Genomic DNA, 23227 nt, shown 5'->3' on the forward strand with positions numbered 1-23227 from the left:
CACTTCAGGGCTGTAGAGCTATAGCTGCTACAGCTAAGAACATAACAGTTTGTCCTCTTAAGATTTTTCAGGTTAATGGGAAGAGATAAACTATGAGGAACTAACCAAAGAGATAAATTCATATATTGGTAAATGCTGTGAAAAAAGTAAAACAGGATACAAGATAGAGTTTCTGAGGACTAGTGAGGGGATCTTTTCAAGACAGAGCTATCAGGGAAGCCTTCCCTGAAGACTTATCCAAATTATGAAAAGGAAAGTACCTACAAAGATATGAGAAAAAGATATTCCAAACAGGAGGAACAGCAATTGCCAAGACCCTAATATGTGATTGAGGCTGACAAATTCAAGGTCTTGAAAATAGGCTGGGGTAGTTAGAATGGAATGAACATGAGAGAGAATAAGAAATGAAGTTAGGAATGAGGAAGTCCAGACCATGTAGGACTTTTTCATGTAAGGAGTTTGAAATATTTTCTAAATGTATTCATTTTTAAAGAGAAATGATGCATTTTCCATTTGTCATACTGCTTATTAAACTGTTATAATTGCCTATGTATTGTCTTACTTTCCTAAGGTATTATGTCTTTGAGGCAAAGGGAAAAAAATTTTCTTTTATCTCTTGGACTAATTAATATTTTAAGAGCATCTCCACAATACTTCCCTAGAAGCACTCTGGAATTTGAGCCCTAATGACATATGCTGGACCTTGCCATTGGAGAGACAAGACACTTTTATTCTGCAAATATCTATTAATTGCCTATAATGTGGTGGTCAGAGTCTTAAGGGCCTTATGATACTGGTGAACAATGTAGAAAGGTCTTTAACCTCATGGAGCACAGAGTTTATAGTGAGAGATGGGGTGAGGGCTAAAAAAAAAGACAATCATATATGACTTATTAAGGGCAGCCAGTAAATGCCAGGAGCATAGATTTAAACTAGACAATTTCTTTTTGTTTTTCCAGATTCAATACCTTTATCAGGATTTTTAATTAATAGTATAAGATATAAGAAAACACACACAAATGATAGTACCTGTCACTGCCCATAAGAAGCACATTAAAGATTGAGTTTTTGGAGTGACACTTCAGTACTAACACTAACAAGTGAATATTAATTCAAACGTAGTCACCTTAAAAAATTATAATTACTATTTACTAGTGCTTCTAAGTTTTGGAACTCTAATTTTACTCAGTGTCTTTTGAGCAGACCACCTAAGAAAAGTCTCCTGAATTGAGAATTTTTGAAAGGACAACTTCCTTTCAAAAGCCATTTCTCTCCCCATCCCCTCTTCATCTCCCTCTCCTGCTACCTGTTCCCCTCCTTCCTCTTCTCATCATATAAATATACAATGCCACCATTTTAAAAAAAAATCATAAAGTTTCTATAAAACTTCTGTAAAAATTATTTTCTTGCTTAAAAAAATCAAAATCATTGTATGATTTATGTAACCATGTACATACATAATGCACTTGAAAGTCTATTTATTTTACTGATATTGAGTTTATATGCAAAATCCTGGTATGTCTATTGTGTTATATTCTATATAGTGAGATGCTTTTTAGTTATACTTAAAAAGTTAAGGAGAAATAGAAACTATTTTAATTCAGTGCCTGTCCAAGAAGTTATAAGGTAATGAAGTCCTCCATCATAATTCATATAGTTTTACATTACTTCTAATAATCAACTGAAGAACATATATTCTTAATTATATTTTTATCATTTTAATTTTTAATTTTTTATTTTTAAACTAAAGTTGACATTCAATATTATTTTGTATTAGTTTCAGGTGTACAGCATAATGGTTAGACATTTATATAATTTACAAAGTGGTTTCCCTGGTTAGCCTAGTACCCACCTGGCACTACACATAGTTATTATGATATTATTAACTCTATTCCTTATTCTGTAACTTATAGCCCCATGACTATTTTGTAACTACCAATTGGTACTTCTTAATTCCTTCACCTTTCTCACTTAGCCCCCTCCCATGTGGCAAGCATCAGTTTGTTCTCTGTATCTGTGAATCTATTTCTGTTTGTTTTTGGTTTGGGGATTTTGTTTGCTTGCTTGTTTATTTTGTTCTTTAGATTCTACATATAAGTGATATCATATGGTATTTGTCTGACTTCTTTCACTTACCATGATGCCCTCCAAGTCCATCCATAGTGTTCCAAATGATAAGATTTCTTTCTTTTTTCTTTTTTTCTTTTTTTTTGCTGAGTAATATACCATTATATACATGTACTGCATCTTCTTTATCTGGTTGTCTATTGATAGACCAGAAATCGTATGACTTGATTACTATTAAATGTGAAAAAAGTCTTCAACATATTTGCATAATGTATTCACATCAACCGTGAATTATTGTTTAGAGTCTACTAAATATGATCAGAGGAATTTGCAAACACATATTTCTTATATCACATGTCTTAGTTTTAGAACATAAGAAACACTAAATAGCATTAGAAATGTGGAATAGCTCCTTCTTGGGGGGAAATAGGGAACAATTTTACAACTCTTACTCAAAAATACATTTGAATGTTTTTCTATACTGAAATAAGTATTTTGCTTGTTGAAATTTTAATTTTATAAGTATTAAATTTGAAAAATACATTCTTCATTCCTCAGAATATTGAATATTGAAAACTTGTTTTAACAGTTGCCGCTTGGAAGGCAACATGCTTATAATTTCAAGTGTCTAAATGAACAACTAGGAGGTTTTTTTTAACCTTAGTCCTAAGGAGTCCAGAGGTTCTCATGGGAAGAATGTACCCCTTCTGTAATCCTGGATGTCCTTGTGGATAATATAATTAGATGCTTCTTAGAATTACACTCCCCCTTGTGAGCTACAGGAATTAAAAATGCAATATCCCACAGCTTTTAGCACTTTTACTTCCAACTATAGACTAGCTGATTCCATTGGGTGACTTTTTTCAGAACTCAACAATTTTAAAAAATCCTTTAATTTTTTGGTTTTTAAAAGAATAAAGATGAGATCTCTAAATTTAGAGAAAACAAAGACCAGAATTTTCATTTTATAGGTTTTACATAACCAAAGTAATATGAAAGAGATTATATATATATATATATATATATATACTCAAATAGATACAAATTCATTTTCTCTCACATTGTTTGCAATACCAGAGAAGACTAAGGACCTTATATTTTTCATAAAACCATGAACTATTTCTTATTAAAGGTCTACTGCAGTTCTTTTCAAGACCAATTATCAACACTGAGATTCTGTGTGAGACTTTCATTAAAATGAGCCCTTTCAATAACCAAGGAAATCTTTTTTTTTAATTTATTATATAATTTGAACTGTTATGGTTTGTTGTGCAATTTTGATGACTTTGGCAGTGTAGATATTTCATAAACAGGAGAAAAAGAAATTGAGACCCACAATAGAAAAGGTGAAATAAATACTGAAAAACTTTTTATCTTGTGGTATTTCCAGTAGATCTTAACATAAGAAGAAAATTGCTGTTGTGAAGTATTATAAAAGCATTATGACGGCTATAGGAATATCCTTAAATAGGTACAGATTTGAGTTTTCTGTACTTCTCTATGCAACTCTTTTAAGGATCAAAGTTTCATTTTAAGTCGGCAAGAACTCAATATTCAGGTCAATCCTATATAAATACAAGGCAAAACAAGAATTGTAGATCAAATGATGGCATTTTTAGTGACAGTTTTCGTGCTGTCATTTTTTTCTGAAAAATGATGGTTCTGATCCAGTTTTAAGAGAACCTCTTATTAACTTCTGTTGGATTTGCTTTTGCTTGTCTTTATTAGCATTCATAAAGTTGACGTGAGCTACAGTTTTGATCTGTTACATCTAGGACTGTAATTTATGGACTTGCAACAAACTAAGTGAAGGAAAGATCAATTCCCTAAGATTGATCATATCAGATAGACTTTCTTTATCCATTGATTTTTAAGTAGCTGGCTCATAATATGCCCGCAATCTGTGTTTACTAGATTAAATGTTTATATTACACAACTCCATCTTAATAATATGAATTTAAACCTCAGTTATCACTGTTTGTGATACGGTTTTTACTATATATCATCTATTTTTGCAGTTACATTTATTAATACAACATGGTTTAAGAGAATATGTTTGTATAGGAAATTTTTTTTAATTTGGTAATATTTTTTAACTCCTGTCAGGTGAACTTTGGAGTCTTTGGTGTAATCATATTATGTTATAGAATTCTGGGCATGTAAAATAAAACACTGAGAATTTAATGAGACAAAAAGAAATATTTTAAAAAGTTCTAAAATATTCTTTCAAAATATATTTAAATTCTGTTTTAAAATATGGTTAATAAAATATGATTTATCCTAAATGAGATTTTTTTCTACTAGGAAGAGATCTTATTTTTGATCCTTACAATTTTTCCTTTGGAAAAAGACATGTTCCAAGCAGTAGACTTTACATTTTGCTTAAAACAAAGCTACACATTTCTTAACTGGTTTATATAATTTTTAAAAATCACATGATAACTATGTTATTCATAGATGAGTTTCTAGAGTCACTTTTAGAAGATGTTAAATGACATTTATTGAGGTTTATTCAGTAAATCTTTTAAGCACCTACAATATGCTATACACCATGGTAAAAAATAAATAAATAAAAAAGTAGTTAACACCCTGTACAATATAATGTGGAAGACAGGCAAATAAACAGTTAAAATATCAAAATACTATGGGCTAAGTACTGATCAAAGAATAATATGGAGGTATGGAAAGTAATTCCCAGGACACCTGAAGGAAAATAGAATAAGGAAAGACTCCCGAAAATATCTATTTAGAAGGTTTTTGAAGGAAAATGAACCAGCCTGTGCAAAGACACATAGGTAGGAGTTAGATTTTAGAAACTTAGTGTTGGATTTTATTGAATTCTAAAGAAATAAGGTTGACCATAATGCATCCTTAGAAATTTAGGAGTAAAATTAAAAAGAACGAAAATGTAAAGACAAAAATATCTAAAGAATGAAGTCTAACCCCCTTACCACGGTATCTGTGATCTAGCCCCACCTGCCTCACTAGCCTAATTTATTACTTTTTCCTTTCTCCTATCCCAGCAGTTTGTATTGCAAATGGAATCACTTCTCCGTGTATCATGTTATTTCACATTCTTTTGCTTATGCTTGTGCCACTCTACCTCTCTGGATGGCTTTGCCCTCTTCCTTCCTCTTTCCCTCTTGCCTTATAGATCTATCTCAATGATCACCTCAATATAAACCTGGCTCTTCCATCATATGTGACCCCACTGCACAGATATACACTCCTTGCATAGAAGCACAGCACTCTTATGACACTTGATTGCACTTGTTTTCCCTCGTATAACTCTGAGTCACTTGCAGGTAGGGATTATATCTTATTTATCCTTAGCACCAAGCATAACATTTGACATGTAATCATAGCTCTAGTTCTGTTAAAAGAATAAACAAAAAAAATTAGCAAACTATCTGTGGCAGTAAGCCAAAATATTATGTTCAAACATATGACTACTTTTTGTACTCCTTAAGTAGAAGACCAATGACTTGAATAATCTCAATGAAGCATGAACTGCATGATTGTACCTATGAAAAATGAAACATCGAATGCTATTGTAATATGTAGAAAGACCATGTACAGTAAGATTATAGAAACTAAAAGTAAGATTTCTCATCGTTTATCTTGTTGGTCTAGGTGAGATACACTGAATATAGGAAATACAAGCACTCTGATTGTTGTAGAGATGTTATCTGTAGGAAATTATGCACACATAATTTATCAGTCCTTGCAATGGACTGAATGAAGCACTCACTATTTACTTCTTTTTGCCCTGATTCTGATTGTGAAATTTGCTTTTTCAGGTAGCTTGAAATTAGAAAATTTACCTTAAAAAACTCAGCAATATTCTGGTCAGGTATTAATCAATTAATTGACACTCTGATTTGTATATTAGCCTTATGAGTTCATTTTGTGTGAATACATCTCCAAGTGAATGGCCTCCCTTCCATATGCTGAAAGAATTAAGTGGATGCTGAAATGAAAGGTACAGGATTATACAAATATTGGCTAGTTTTGTTAGATCGTTTAATTGACCGTTCAAATAAAGTTTCAGGAGGGAAAAATTCATTTCCTCTCTTATTTTTATGAGATTATCTTTCTCTTTTTTGCCAATCTAGCTCAAATATGGCAGGAAAATATCTCACCTATACACATTCACATATTTGTTTATATTTTACATACATATATATCTTTCATTTCTTAGTGTAAGGATCAAAAACATAGATTCATTTTATTTGGCAATCAGGTGCCCCCAAAGCAACATTCAAACTGAGGCCAATTCTAAGGTAAATGGACTCATTCTTAGTTCAGGCTAAAAGATATGATCAAATTCTTATGTAATAATATCATTACAGTTGCTATATAAAATCTTTATGCAATCCAGACTGTGAAATGTATTATTCTTTTAATATTATGGGTTGGAAAAAAATTAAACATGAGGCATTACAACTGAGTTTCACTACACATTAATTATTTTAATTGACTATTTCTAGAATGAATATCTGATGAATCAGTCTTGCAGTTCCTCATGCTTTGTGATATGCTTAACTCAATACAGACACTTAAGAATCATTATTCTGTGAGAGCTTCAATACAAATTTGAGATCATTGTAATTAAAATCAGACTCTTACCTTATGCTCAATTCCAAATCTTTTCATCTTCATTGAATTTTCTTTGGCCTATACCTTGAATTTGATTGTATAACAATGATAAGCAGAATATATGATCTTGCTAAGCATCTTCAATGTGTTGAGAAAAAAAAAAGACTCTGTCTTCAGGGCACAACATAAAAACTGGCCTTAACTGACATTCTATATAAATAGTCATCACCCCTTGGAATTCTTTAAAGACATCAGTTCCTTCCTGGTCACTGCCGTGAAGACAAAGAATACCTTAATGACTCTACTGGGGTTATCATTAAAATAAAAGGAGATTTGCAGACATCAGCTATAAATCACTATAAAATGGCCTGTGGGTAACCTTTGACACAACGCATTTGAAGTAAACCTGGGATGGATTCATAGCCTTTAGTCAAGCCATTTGGTGGGCTAAAAGTCATTTTCATCCTCTTCATCATTTCTTTGCAATATTTGTTCCTCTTGAAATGACTAGATAGTATTTGGATATATATAAATTGACATGTGTTTTATGTTGAAACAAAATAGGCTCATTCAGATAATAGTTTGATGCGTGTGGCATTTCCTTGAAATATTTACTCCTTTGATATGTATTTCAGATATGTGAATGCATTTGGAATCTACTTGTAGTTACTTTGTTAAAATAGTCATGATTTGGTATTATAAAAATTTTGCAGGGGTTCTGAGTAATGTTACTCAAATTGAGCTCTGTATGGTCTGTGTCATAACAGGATATAAAAATTTCTTCAGAATTAAGTAGAAATTACAAGATTGCAGTGGTTAGTCTGATTTTTCAAAGAAATCATTGCTTAAGAATACTTTTGCCTGTTGGCATTTAGATGTTAGAGAGGTAGCTTGAGAAATTGCCTAAAATTACACCCCTATCATTTGGGTTCAGGTCTCAAGCTCACTAAAAATCTGACTTTTGGCAACTCTTTGAATATCTCTAATCTCAGTTTTTTTAATCTGTGAAGCGGGTTGATGATATCTCATACTCTTGCTCTGAGACTAAAATGAGACAAAATATATGAGGACGCTTTGTAACTTTTAAAGTAAAATTTAGATTTCAGGGAGTAAAGCGAATATTAGAAAATCAGCATTAAAAATGAAAAGATATAAAAATACTTAAATTATTTTTAAAATTTATTGGTTTTTAGGTTACTAAACTTATTAAATGCACTTTTATATGTTTTATAATATTTAATGACTATCTCAAAATATTTCTGTAACCAAGAGTAAATAGGGCTACAAACATTTATTTACTTTTCAGAAACTAGCTCCTTTAATGACAAAATTTCATTTAAAAAAATCAATATTTCTTTTGACCTCAGAAGTTCTCAGGTCAAAATTGCATAACTCATGTACTTATTTAGATATGTACTATACCTTTTCTTTTATTCATTCTCTAATAGGTTAATTATAAGAGGAGAAAGAGAAAAAACACATTAAGTCACTAATAATTAGAAAATAATTGCTTTTGATGAATATCTTGAGGAAGGGAAAAATAACCTTTATTTCTAGTAAAAATCATCTAATTCCAAATGGCAAGTTTCATAGAACTTAATGTTCTGAGAACTCATGCCCTTGATACCTTTTTGTGTTTTCAGACTCTTCAAAAAGCCGGTATGAGGAGCCACACAATTAGGAAGTTATAACCTTATGAAAAGTTCTGAAAATTGCATTTAAGTTAGATACCTAACATCCAAAGTCTAAACCCTGATCCTAGACTAGTGAATCAACCACATTTGTGACAAAGAATTCAGTCTAAATAATTCAGGCTAAATGAAATATAATTTTATTTCAAAAGAACTTCCTTCATGACACTCTTTTAGATTAATCACAATGATATTTCTTTAAGTGTAAAAATTTCCTAGCAATTGACATAGCCTTAAACTGTTCTGTCATTTAGTGTCTGTACGCTGCTTCACCAAATGAACTATACATTCTCTCCCATGACTAGTAATGTTGGGAATAATGCCTAAAAGATGCTTTGTAGCAAATTAAAGAATAAACCTACTACGTGAGGGAGAAAAAAGGCATAAGGGACAACTTTTTTAATTCTATATTCAGAAAGGAAAATCGCTAATGCCGCTCTTAATCTGAAGAGTCTGAGTTAAAGCAAGTAGGAGTGAGAGAGGTGAATTTTGCATTTAATTTTATTTTTAGTTATCTTTGGACTCTTACCCCTTTATCTTCAATGACTGCCTGCCCCTCTTTCACTGTCTGCAATGAATGGAGTGAAAGAGTTGTAGTTTGGATGTACTGACCTAGTAAAGTTTAAAGTTAAATTAACAGGAAGCCTGTCGCTAAGGAGTTCCTGACAATGGAACTCCTCTGTTAGCTGACATCTCTCTGAGTAGAAAGCAGTGGGTCCCAGAGATTTCAAACCTTCAACACTAAGGGGAAAGCAAGAAGAAAAGGGAGCAAAGCTCTGAAGATGGAGAGCTATGAAATTCAAGTCGTGAGAAGAATTCATTTGAAGAGTTTTAAATGTGGAGGGATACATTCTGGTAGAGCATATGCTCCTATTTTGTTATTCACTAATCAAAGTGGCATTTGAATTGTGTGTAGATATAAAGAATTTTTAAAAGACTTTATGAAAAACAGTAGAAAAACTTAGAATTTATAGAGTCGTTGCTTAATCTTGTAATTAAAATTTAGTAGTTAATGTTTAGTATTCTTTTTTATTAAGGCATATGTGTGGGTGATAAAAGCAGTATACTAATGCCTGCCCCCGTGAAAGTTGTACTGTAAAGGGTGAGAGTACTCAGATCGACCATAAAGGTTCTCTTAAAGAGTAGTCTTCTTAAACTATTTAAAATCTGATCATTTTGCCATCAACAATTCAGGAAAACAACTAATGCAAAACGGTGGTATGGTTGTCGTAGTCAGTAATAATTAGGTGTTGCTTAGTCTTCTCTAACCACCTAGCTTTGTGTCTCATTTGCTTTCAAACCCATTACACACACACACACACGCACACACACACACCCATTCTTCCTAAGGTTCTGTGCCTTAAACAATTTGGCCCTTATTCAAGTTTCCCAAATATACACCAATACATTGGTTAACTGTCATAACTGTGATTAATCATTAGGTAGTCACAGTGAGTTTCCTAGACTATTGGGGATTTATGCCCATTAGAACCTGTACATGCATGTATATAAGCATTGGAAATGAGGTCTTCAGTTTAATTAATTACAGTTAGTTTTAAATGATGTATATCATTATGCCTTCTATTTCTTCTCTCCTTTTCTTCCAAATTGACTATCTAAAGATGATCTATCTTCTTATATTCAGACCAAACTTTTCCCAGGATTTAGAAAATCTAAAAGAATCACAGGTATTTTTGTAAAGGAAAGTTGTTTAGCCCTCTGAGGGTATTTCATTTTTGTTTGTTTTGTTTCAAGATAAACTCAATCTTTTAATGTTTTTATGAGTGTTAACCCTCCTGAATAATAGACTTTTATGTGATGTTTTTACCTCTCCTTTATGTGACCCCACTGGGACACACAGTCTATGCTCAGTTGTATTGGTGTTATTTATATTATTCTGCTGTCTTTTTAATATTAATTTCTTTTGTAGATTCAGGTACAGTGCTCATTTTGTGCATCCAGGTACAGGTAGAGGTGTCATCCCCAACTTGGAAGTAGTAGTAAATTTGATCAGTATGACTTCTATTTTCTTACAGTCTATTTTGTAAAGCTCCTGCTTTATTTATTTATTTTTTGTTAATCCATTTCATCGCTTGACAATTTTGTAGTTCTTGATTAATTTTTTCACATATTTCAAGTGGAACTAATAAGAAAAGAACAATGACAAATGCTTTTTATTTATGAATTTAAGGACTATCAGGTAATGCCAAAAAAATATTTTTGTACGTGGAGTGACCATCTCTTTAGTTCTCTAAAACATTTTTTAAAGCTTTGGAGATTCACAATTAGAGGTTAATAAGAAGAACTGGTTTGATTAAAGTGGTCCCCCTTGTCCATGGGGGATATGTTCCAAGATCCTCAGTGGATGCCTGAAACTGTGCATAGTACTGAATCCTATATATCCTATGTTTCTTCCTATTCATGCATACACTTTGCAACTTCTCTTTGGAATATCCAAATTGTCAGCATCACTACTCATGCTTTTAGGCCATTATTAAGTAAAGTAAGGATTACTTGAACACAAGCACTATAATATTGCAACAGTCTGATAACTGAGATGGCAACTATGTGACCAATGGGAAGGAGCATATATAATGTGGAGATACTAAACAAAGAGATGATTCTCATCTTGGGTAGGACAGAGCAGCAGCAGCATGGCACAAGATTTCATCACTCTACTCAGAACGGTGTGCACTTCCAAACTTATGAATTGTTTAATTCTGGAACTTGCCATTTACTCTTGTCTGACTATGGTTGACAGCAGGTAACTGAAATGGAGGAGGGAAGAAAAACTTTGGATAAAGGGGGATTATTGTATTAACATCAAATCTTACCGATCTATGCTTTCTTTTGGTAGAAATGTTAATCATTTAAAAAGATAGTAGCAATCATCAGATGTAAAGAATACGATAGGATAAAATAACCATTATTATTAGGAATTTGAAGTTGTCCAGGGACCAGAGGTTAAACAAAATTGAATCTGAAACACCATACATTTTATGCTGGCTCATGTTATAACTGTTCTCATCGAATATTATTGTTGACACTTGTATTCCTCCCATGTTTCCCTTTTCAAATATAGTTCCAGAAATTTAACAGAATTTCTGAGTGGGTTTTTATCTGGCAATGTAAGCTGAAGATCTTTTCATATGACGTTCTTCTTATTAATATATAGAAACTATCGATAGATTATATACTTTTAGAACATTTGGAAACTAAAAAGTAGAGGTTAGATAGGTAACCGAAAAGTAAGATCTTAAAAGCTAATAAGTTAGATATGTTAAGGAGAGGGAAGAGGAAATATTAAAAGAAAAGGAAATGGTAAAAAAGGGGTGACATCTAGCTTTGCAAAGGAAATAAAACCGAAGGAGGTTCATAAGATATACTCGTGTGTGTGGTTAAAGAATGAGAAATAAGTATTTTTACAGGAGACAAAATGAGGTAATGGTAAAAAGATGCTTTGGAATCACCTAAGAGCTTAAGCGTACATTGGCTATACTTATTTCATAGAGGATGGATTAATTATTGCTACCTAATAAAATACTCTCAAATTTAGTGGCTTTAGACAAGGAACACTTATCTCACACAGTTTCTGTGGGTCAGGAATCTGGAAGCAGCTTACCGGGCAGATTTAGCTAAGAGTCTTGTGGTTGTGATCAGGTTGTCAACTGGGGCTGGGGTCACTTGAAAGCTTGACTGGTGCTGGTCTATCTACTCCTAAAGCAGTTCCCTCCCATGCCTAACAAGTAAGTGCCGGTTGTTATCAGGAGGCTTAGCTCCTTTCACTTGAACATTGCCGTAGACTATTTAAGTGTCCTTCTCAAATAGGACCATCTCTCTGAGGGTAATTTTGTCCCCTAGAAAACAATTGGCAATGTCTGGAGTTATTTTGGATTGCTGAAACTTTGTCAGTAGTGCTTTGAGCATCTAGTGATAGAAGCCGGGGTTATTGCTACACATCCTACAGTACACAGGACAGTCACTCACAACAAAGAATTATTCGGTCCAAAATAGCAATAGTTCTAAGGTGAGAAACTTTGCGCTAGAGTAAAATGATCCAAGAAAGAAGAAGGTAGAAGCTGCAGTGTCTTTTATAACCTAGCATCAGGAGTCAAACTGTCATTTATGCAGCATCCTATTGGTTGTGTAGATCAGCCCTATTTATTGTGGGAGAAGAATACACAGAGGCATAAATACCAGGAGGCAAGAATTATGGAGGGCTGTCTTGGAGGCTGACTTTCACAGAAGAACTTTGTGTGTAGAAAGAATGACATTATTTGGTTTAGGCATTTCAAAGCAATTTTTTAAAAATAAAAAATGGATATGAAATATTGTCGATATTCCAGGAGCCATGCTCTTTATTGTTCCTCTATTTGTTTTCAAATATAAATGTATATGTTTGTAGGTACAATTTACAGTTTTGAAGTATTAAATGAACAAAGAAAATATTATTAATGGAAAAGTTAGAGGGGGACATTTTAAACAAGAAAAAATTAAATGATGAATACTATTTGAATACCTTTAAATTAAAAGGGCCAATAATTTAAATATAAAAGCAATGTGTAATTACTACATTGAAGCAATTGTCCCCCAACTAGCATCCACTTTTAAAAGAAGCAGGTGTACATTAAGCAAAAGTATAAAATGACAAAATGAGGAAGCCAAATGGGAAGCTAGAACATATTACCTTCAGCTAAATAACTTGATTGTCATTTTAAATGGCAATCAAGTCTAATGATAGCATTAACACAGCAAAAATGCCTATCAAAGAATTCCTAGAGCTCTATCTGGCTGGTTAGCAAGGCATCTTGCAATCTGTAAGTCCAAAACCAAGCATGTGTTCATGAAAGGGGCTTCAGGACTATGTGCTCTGTAAAGATGACAGGCTTGATTTTGGGATAACAGGAAACTACTAATTAAGTATGGAGTTGGAGTGGCCACATGAGCAAGATTTCTAATTCTTCAGGAGCTAAAGAAATAAGTTCGTTAAAGTTATTTTTTATCTTATACTACTTTGTTTGACTTTTGCACATAAATGTAGCCCTTTTCTCATCTCAGTTCTACATGAAGGAAAGATTAGGAACCTGCCAGTCTTTTTGGAGATCCTCGTTGTATTTCTATTTTGTTTTTGTTGTTTTTGTTGTTGTTGTTGTTGCTGTTGTTGTTTTGTTTTTCTTTCTCATAATTCTCTACTGAACTATAGGAAAAAATGTTTTATTTGGGCGGGAAAGCCGAGAGAGGGCACCTACAGTGAATAAGAGTGATAGAAGAAGAGAAAAGGTGAATGTGACCACAAGCTAGAGAAGAGAGGTGTAGCAGCAGTGTCTATTATGCAGTTCGGCCTGTCGTATGACTTCCCTACTTAATTTAATATGATTATTTCATCAGAGAGGATAATAGCAGCAGTATGATTAATTTTGCAACATGCTTCACGAATGCTTTTACTCTTCCCCATATGTTGTTATTGCTACTTACTTCACAAGACTGTTTATGATCATTATGAGGACAATCACCGTTTTCAAATTGTGTAGCCTGAAATTATATATACATCTATTTCAATCACTATATGGCTATTAAAGAATCAAAGCATATTTATAAATGAAATAATACACTAAGTGGCCAGAAAAGCTGTCTTCAAAGAATTCTGTGTAAATAAAATGCAATTCCATATACGTGTGCACCTATGTCTCAAATAAAAAGTAAATGCATTTCTTTGCTTCTTTATCATTGACCATCCGAAACCAAAGTCTCGAAGCCACATGCCTGAATGTCAGGTGATTTGTATTTTTGTAATGCCTACTATATAACAGGCATTAATAAATATTTGAAATTTCATTCAATAAATAATGAATGGATGAATGATTGAATAAATTTATGTGTTCTTGTTCATTGTCATTAGATTGCTATAGAATTAACTATGAAATAAATGTTTGGTTTTCAATAACTTACTTTAGGTAAATTTTTAAGGAAGTAGAATTAAGAGACCACTGTGATATGATGTAAACTAGATCATCAATTAGGTAATGAGCATGAATAAAGATGTGAAGTTTTTCTTCTGGAGGATACACTCGTTTGCATATCGTTGGTGGTACATCTTATAGTCTGAGGTCTGGCATGTGGATGTTTCCATATTGTGGAGGACAAGGATGCAAATAGAAAGAAAGGAGTAGACTTCTTTAAGATACTGGTATTCTTGTTTTCTAGTTCTCTATTAAAATTCCTTATCGAAGAGTAAATGAAGTCTAAGAACTAGAGAGAAAGAAGTAGCTCTCCAGGATTCTATTTTTATTTTATAAATTATGTTTGGTTTCTTTAAGTAAACATTAAAAATGTATTTGGTCACTGTGCATTATAAAATTAGGACTATTATACGATTATGTTAGTGTAACATGTTTTTCCTAGAATAAGCTTATTACTCGAAAACCATCTAAATGAAATACATTTTAACTCTATATTTCATAGTATTTGCTAAGTTTACATGGAATAATCCTTTCATTCACAATAACAGTTGATATTTCTTCGGTGCATCTGAGGCTGTAAGTTTGTGTCGAATTCTTTTTTTAATCGAATTTATTATTTGTATGTGTAGGGGCTTTTTTCATTGGCTGGGATGCAAATTCATTAGAACATCCATAATGTTTTTAGTACTGTCACCACAGCTCTGATATTAAGTGAAATGTTCGCTTTCAGTCAAGTTATGATAGCCATAGTAAATGGAACATGTCTGAACTATTATGTTTGTTTGTATTGTACTTGTTTTGCATTCTATCCCAGACTACGAAGATTATAAAATACTCTATTAGGAAAAGTTATAAAATGAATAGGTTCCAAAAACTTGTATTTGGATATACAAAATAGTATTCTTGTGCACATTATTGTAGGAAGTGTTATATTTCTGGCATATTGCAAATGAACCCTTCATATTTTCCTTAAAGAATAGTCTAAGTTAAAAACACTTTAGAATTTAAGAAGGAAATTTTCAATGCTCTATAGTATAGAAAACAAAGCATAAAAAATCAAAATAAGTAAACGATTTGTGCCTTAACATTAAACTAATGTATAAAATAGCAAATATATGTATTAGTTCATTTTATTGTTGGTGTATTGACTTTTATGTGGCTTATATGTAGTAATATTATAGGATGAGGCTTGAATTTTAGAAATTACATGTCACCAACATCTTTAAAAATTTAAGTTAAAAATTGTCATGTTAAGTGAAGAGTATTGTATGTTGAGTCCAAAAACCTGGGTTCATTAGAACTTTCCGAGCTTAAGTTTCCTCTAGGAGGTTATTAATTACTTCACAGTATTCAAGATTAAATAAATGATTTGAAATATTTACAATTCTACCAATGTAAATAATAGCCTTCTATTAGTTAAAACTTGCTACATAAGCTTACACATTTACTTTACCTTATGCAATTACTTATACTCTTGCTTTATATTTACTATACACAAGTTTGGAGCTCCTCAACAGATATATAAGATTCTTCTTAACTATCAGTTTGTATATAAATGAAATAAATATGAAATACTATTTTCAAAGTTTCAACTGGCAATATCATTTAACAATTGGACAGGTAATTAAAATGAAATTACTTTCCTCACCGCTTGATAGTGAACTTGAGTGAACTTGATAGAAATCTTTTCCAATGCTTTCTTGACCTTGAAGATCACTTACATTCTTTTATATGTAAATTATTTATTCATAACTTTTAAATATATGTTTTATTTGTCAAAATACAGGTTAATAATCTTAAGCTTTTAAGTTTTTCCTCAAAAAGATATTGTAAACAAAAAACAAAGTAAAAAAGGCCTTACTTTTGGTGTTTATTGTGCATATTCCTATTTATGAGAATGCATGTCATAAATGGTCTACTTCCATTTTATAGTTATGATTTTTGAATTTTCATCTAGTCAAATAAAAATTAATAGAAAATGGGAAACTACTGTAATTTTGTATTTTTCATTAATAATAGGAATTTGGCATAATAGCTCAGTAAATTATTCAAAGAATAAAATTGTAAAATAATATCATATAATGGGTCAAAATGATTTATATAGTTACCAGTAGTATAAGGATTAAGCGTGTGGGTTCTTATTAATATACCATTAGCCTGGTCACACAATGAAAGAGAATGAAAGGGCAATTATGAATGACATTTCTATCAACTTTGGAACTGTCAACCTCTATTATGTCCTTGGGGCTTTGCACTTTTTGACTTTCAGATATCTGTGATGCCTTGAACGGAGGAGAATATTCAGAGTACCAGTGGGTCTCTGCTTTGGGTAGTCATTTTTCAGTATGTGTATATAACAGTTCTTAGTGCTTATAGATAAGCTAGTGACATTTCACCCCATCAGCACCCACATCTGCATCATCTTCATTAACACCACCATTTCCCCTCTACATACCCTCATATTCTGTTTCCTCTGTGCTCATAAATCTCTGTTATATCTCTGGGAATATATTCCTTCTGCTCTTTTTATCCACACAGTCAAGTGAAACAGCCACCTTTAATTTCTCCAAGTATCCCCTGAAAACTTTTGGAAGAGTTGATGCTGTCAGAGGAAGTTTTCAGGTTGTCATGACAAAAGCCAGTAGTTTCACACAGAAGATAGTAAGTAGATAGAACATTTGATGGGAGAAAAGTGCTTAGAATATACACAGCTGCTTAGTAAACAGTCAGTGAAGCTCCTGTCTGACAGGATATTTTGGCTGAATAACAGGGAGAAAAATCTGGATTCTAATCCTTATTGACTCACTCAATCTCAGTAGTGTATAGTTTATTGTGCATATGCATGTTTATTATTATTCGTTTATTATTGTTAGCATATGGTATATTCCAACAAAATTTTAAAGGTTGAAATAATATTACACTTTCTTAATATTACCTCCTTATATTGTGGAAATTTTCATAAAAGTTTTTGAAACCTAATAAATATTTTTAAATAATCTTTCTTTATATTATGTGAGACAGTGTCCCTCAAACATTAGTGTGCATCGGAATCACCTGGGAATGCTTGTTAAAACACAGACTACTGGAACCCACCTCCAAAGTCTCCATGATAAGAGAATTTGCCTTTCTAACAAGTTCCCAGGTGGTGCTGATGGTACTAGTCCAAGAACCTCATTTTGAGAATTAGCCATCCATATTGGAGTATAGGACAAAAGGGATACAATACTCTTGAGTTTCTGCCAACCATAGTATCATATAAAAGGATTATGGCTGACTAGCTCAACTAAATGTTCAAATTGAAAGAGCTAGGGATGATTTTGTTCCCTGTACTTTTTAAAATGCTAAAGTAAACTTTTCAAAATTATATATTGAGCCAGTCATGGAGTTATCTTATTTAACTTCCTTCCAAGATTCTATGAATCAATATAAATATAGTATAATGGTCTTAATTTATTATGCATCTAACATGATCCCAGATTGCCATTTGAATTATCTCACGGATTTTAAATAACTGTTCTTTTCTCTGAATCGGAAAATAGAATTTAAAAAAAAATTGTTAAAGAGTAATTTTCCCTAGCCTGTTTGTAAGTTTCCTAAGTGTGGTTAACCATGAATCTAATAGCAGTAAACCACTGTCAAAGATATAAACTTGAAATAGATGCCATATTATACCATTTTATCATTTTTATAGAGTGATCTATTTCAATGGTTTTGGTAAAAATATACATAAAATTTTGTACACATTAATTAACACTTCCATGTCACCAAATTACACCACTTGATTCTAAATTGTTTCACTCTCAGCAAGTTATCCTGCTACTGCTGGTATATTTTTCAATGAAAATAAGAGTAGCTAAGTGGAAACTATTATTCTACAGGAAAGGAATGACTTTCTCAATTTGCAACAAAAGTGATGCAATGTCAATATTATTTGATTCGTATATATTATGATATACATTTGAGTGATGATTATATCCATAAACTTTATATAAGGCTAATATAGGTAGGTATAAAATTATACCTATCAATATAGGTATAATGTAAACTACGTAAACTTGACCTATTCAAGCATAGAACATTTGAAAAGCACCATACCTGCTGAACTGACCACATACAGATCTTTATATCACTATGTAGTGCACTAAAAAGAAAATCTGGGAAACAAATTGGGATTTAAAAAATGTAATGTTAAGTATATAGGACAGTGTTACATATGAATAAATAGTGCATATTAGGGTAATGTTAATTATGTTTATTTTTAGAACAAATCCAAAAGTGTTGTGAAACCTAAGAAAACGATTATTTTCTAAGAAAGATTTTTTTAGTTAGAAAGTTTTCTTTTCTTTTCTTTTTCGTATTTAATTTGGAGAGCAATTCTGATCAGAGATACACACCATTTAACTTCTCCATCATGGATGTTCCAGGTACTCTACCTAAGTGCCAGGATACAAAGTTTGGGAAAAAACCTATCTACATCAGATTTTATATGAACTATGCATTGTCTCTCAATATAAATGAATAGTACAAATAATATCTCTTTAAGAATATTTCTTCAAGGCAACATTACTTATGTGCTTTCTGGATAGTGTATTTTATCTTATACAAAAGATTTTTCATAATATGTAGTTGAAAGTGACATTGTTGACAACTGACCAAATACTGTAATGTTGAAATTGAATGTTAAGATCGCCGATGGTAGAATAATTTGATGGGAAATGACAAACAGTATACCTGTGTTTTTCTAGGCATTTTTAATCAGCCTTTCCTTATCACAGCTCATATTCTAATAATCATTGCAGGATGAAGTGGCACAGCCACTGAACCTATCAGCTAAACCCAAGACCTCTGATGGCAAATCACCCACATCACCCACCTCTCCCCATATGCCAGCTCTGAGAATAAACAGTGGGGCAGGCCCCCTCAAAGCCTCTGTCCCAGCAGCATTAGCTAGTCCTTCAGCCAGAGTTAGCACAATAGGTAAGTTCTTTTTCTTTTGTTCTTGCTGATTTTCTGTTTATGGCAATTGAATGAATTATCTTTTAATGGCAAATCACGCATACCCTGTGCATGGCTTTAGTTTGATAGGAAAGTTCCAATTTGATAAACCTGAAGTCCAAGTTATAATGTCCCCCTGAAAATCTAACTGAACTGGTTATGTTTGTTGATGTAATTTATGTTCTTAAGTACATATATATATGTGTATGTATATATATATATATATATATATATATATATATATATATATATATTAAGCCTAAATGACTAATCACAGAGAGCAATGGTTCCAGGGTCTTATTGTTAGATGACTTGCCTTTTCCATCACTGAAATTTATTTCCATTTTTTGTGATATGTACAAAGTATATATAATAATGAAATACACTCTGCCTATCAGCAGCCAATCGTTAGAGTATAAAGTTTGTTCAGTCCATTCTATTTGAGATTTACTTAAACACAGCAAAGTATTGTAAAAAGTGAGTAGCTTCATTTTCCCATAATTGTCATTTTAGAAGAGTGAGCAAAAACTAGAAAAATGATCCAAAAGCTAACTTTTTAAAATAATTCAATAATTTTAGTAAACATTATATTAGACTGTAAATACTTACTTCAAACCGCATTTATTGATATGTTTTTTATGGCATGCAATTATGAAGAGGCTAGCACAGACCAGCCCTCCAGGAGCTCAGGGTTTAGTTAGGGGAAAAGTCATGTATCTTATAGCTCAGGTCAGCTGTAGTAAGTGCTATTCTAGTGCAAGGGTACAATCTAATAGTCAAAAAGAAGAAAGTGATAAGTTCTATTTGGAAAAGATTAAGGAAGGCTAAGTTGGAGATTATCGGAAACAAATGGAGCCTTGAAGAAGAGATGTATTCCAAGACATTTTAGTCTATAAGAAAAAGAAAACCAGAGTAAAATATCATATTTTTGAGAAATATACCGATTTGGCTAAAATATAAAATGAACGTGTAGTGGAAAGTGATCAGAGCTAAAACTGAAAAGAGTAGATGGAATCTAACTGAATGGTATCCTGGGAAATTTTGACTTTTTCTCCAGACAGCAATGTGATCATAACTTTAAGAAGAGTATTGGCAGCAGAAAGAGATTGGAATCAGAGAAACTATTGTTTTAGTGTAGGACAAAAGTAAGTTACATGAACTAGAAATAGGAATCATAAGAAAAGGAGAGAATAGATTGAAGAGATATTATTAAAGAAGAATTGACATAATTTATCCATAGTAGAATATACTTGGTGAGGTTCAAGTTGGAAATAAGAATCTAGGATTTTGAATTTATAAAATAAGGATAGTGCCTCAACTATGAAACAGAAGACCAAAGTGGAAGCAGATTTAGGGGAAGTCATAAATATAAAAATTTAATAAATGTTGAACTTGAAGCACAAGGAGCCATTAATGTAGAAATGTTCAGAAGGAAATGGAAATTTAAGTCTGATATTCATAAAGGGTGTTAGAACCTTAGACATAGAAATTATTTCCCATTGAGGTTGTTGAAGCTGTCAGAGCAAATAAGTTCACCAAAAAGAGTGTTTATGGTAAGAAGGAGTAAAGGATCATAGGTATTGCTTACTGTATTTGTTATCTATTGCCACATAACGAATTACTGTATTTGTTATCTATTGCCACATAACGAATTACTGTATTAGTTATCTATTGCTGCATAACAAATTAACCCAAAACTCAGCAGGGTAAAACAACCAACATTTATTATCTCACGGTTTCTAGGGGTCAGGAATCTGAGAGAAGCTTAGTGGGGGCGGGGTTTGGGGGATGGGAGAGTGTTCTGGCATAGAGTCTCTTTTATGGTTGTAAGCCAGGGCTGCAGGATCCTACTGGGGATAGAGGATCCTTTTGCATAGAGGATCCTTTTGCAGAAGAACTCACTCCTATGACTGTTGGCTGGAGACCTTAGTTCTTTGCTGCATGACTCTTCCCATAATGCTGCTCATAGCATGGCAGCTAACTTTCACCAGAGTTGAATGATCCAAGAGGGAGAAGAAAAAGAAAGCCATGGTGTCTTTTATGCCCTGGTCTCCAGTGTCACACATAGTCGGTTCTGCTTTACTCTTTTAATTATAAGATAATCACTTAGTTCAACCCAACTCAAGGGAGGAGAATTAGGCTCCATGTCAGAAGGGAGGAATATCAAAATATCTTTGGATATACTTGCAAACTACCATACTTGGGGAGGGGGGGTAAAACTGATTAAAAGCAAGTGAGTGTCTTAGAATCAGAATGAAGATAGGGCATTGTCATGCTAGTCTAAGATACAATAGTTAAAAAAAGAAGGATTATTTAATGATGTCATATATTGTATGAACACGAAGAGAAAAGAAAGGCTGGAGCTCGTGGATAGGCAAACTTGAACCGAGAAGTTTTAGTAGAAGGGTTTAGCAGAATTCCAATTACAAAGATTTGACAAATACAAGGAAAGAAAATACAGTTGACATATAGATCAGTCTCTTTGTAAGTCTGATGTTGAGAAGAGATTTTGAGAAGTCTGAGTAGAGACAGGTTTTAAAGTAGAAAAATCCTATAATATATATTTTCAAAGAGAAGAGCTGGAGAGAGAAATAGATAAAACAGTGCACGTGTGATGATAAAGCAAGAAGAGATGATGACAAACGATTAACCTTGGAAAGCAGAAACGCCCCTTCTTTTTTCTGAGACCAAAAGAAATGAAGAAAAAAGGGTAAAGTTACAGAGAAATTGTAGGATAGACAGAAAGAAACCTGAAGTGGTATATTTTAAATGCTTCTATCTTCACAAAGTTATTTGTCAAGAGGAAGTCAGTTTGGTACAGTGGTGTGGCAGTGAGAAGCAAGACAATGAAAACTTAAGTTTTGAGAAGTTGAAAAGTTAAGGTATGCACGGGCTTTTTATCATTATGCACCATTCTGTTACACTCTCTCAATTACTCTGCTTAACATCCTACACAAACACCGGGATAAGGATAAGACTTGCTTTCGTGTCCCACATATGTAAGAGAAAAAATATTTTACTTGGCAAGAATTATTCATTTTCATAATAGACATGAAGGCTCATAAATATCATAATGTTGGTATATGAGCTACTTTTGTAATGTCATTCGAACTAGAATATTAAACTAATGGAATAACTAAAATATTTGCATTTTGATCATATGATAATTTTTTACTTCAGCACTTTTGGATGAAGTATGACAAAATATTTTAGAAAGGCAAGAATGTATTTAATGACATTTATCATCTGACTTTCTCTTATATTTTTTTCCCTGAAAAGTTTCTTCACCACATATGCATCCATCATATTTTTCAAGGATTTGAGGCCACTACAATTTACTTTTCTCTTTTCAACAAATGCAGATGTTGAAAGCTGAACCTGTAATGAGTAATAATGTAGTTGGATAAAAGCTGTGAGCATTAATGGTGTCGTAAAGGTCACCCCTGAAAGAAGAATTAATGTATTATGCCATTAATAAAGCATGGAAAACTGTGAACCAAAAGATAACTTAAGATACCATTAATGACATGGGCTCTTTGCTATATATCTATCAGCTACAAATATAGAAAGTAAGTTTTTGAGGTTGGTGACCAATATTACTGTATATTCTATAAGAATGCTTTTGATATAATACGCAAATGATAGGCAGCTCCAAAGAAAAGGACTCCTTTAAAGGCATGAATAGTTCAGAAGAATGATGGATAATTTTAGACTCTTTTGACCAAATGTTACCTTTCCCTTATGGGCCTTTTTCACTTAGGTTGTACATATGTATAACACTTTTAACTTTTTTCAAAGCATTTTAATCTATGTTCTCACTTCAACTAACTTTAGAATTATAGACTCTTAACTTGATAGAGCAGATATCCATATCATCCAGATAAAACTTATTTTACAGATAAGGACGTGAGGCTG

The 23227-nt window shown here is 32.4% G+C and overlaps 1 protein-coding gene across 8 annotated transcripts in view; it reads left to right on the forward strand.

Moving 5' to 3' along the window:
- The window catches only part of SOX5 (SRY-box transcription factor 5), a 660043-nt gene that overhangs the window by 600439 nt on the left and 36377 nt on the right, over positions 1-23227 (forward strand). For all 8 annotated transcript variants that reach the window (XM_016119244.2, XM_016119245.2, XM_016119241.2 and 5 more), the window contains one exon: positions 19117-19294. In XM_016119244.2, coding sequence (XP_015974730.1) covers positions 19117-19294 — 178 coding nt within the window. The remainder of the gene's footprint in view (positions 1-19116; positions 19295-23227) is intronic.

Source organism: Rousettus aegyptiacus, unplaced genomic scaffold (assembly GCF_014176215.1).
Source record: "Rousettus aegyptiacus isolate mRouAeg1 unplaced genomic scaffold, mRouAeg1.p scaffold_m13_p_2, whole genome shotgun sequence".
Classification (NCBI taxonomy): domain Eukaryota; kingdom Metazoa; phylum Chordata; class Mammalia; order Chiroptera; family Pteropodidae; genus Rousettus; species Rousettus aegyptiacus.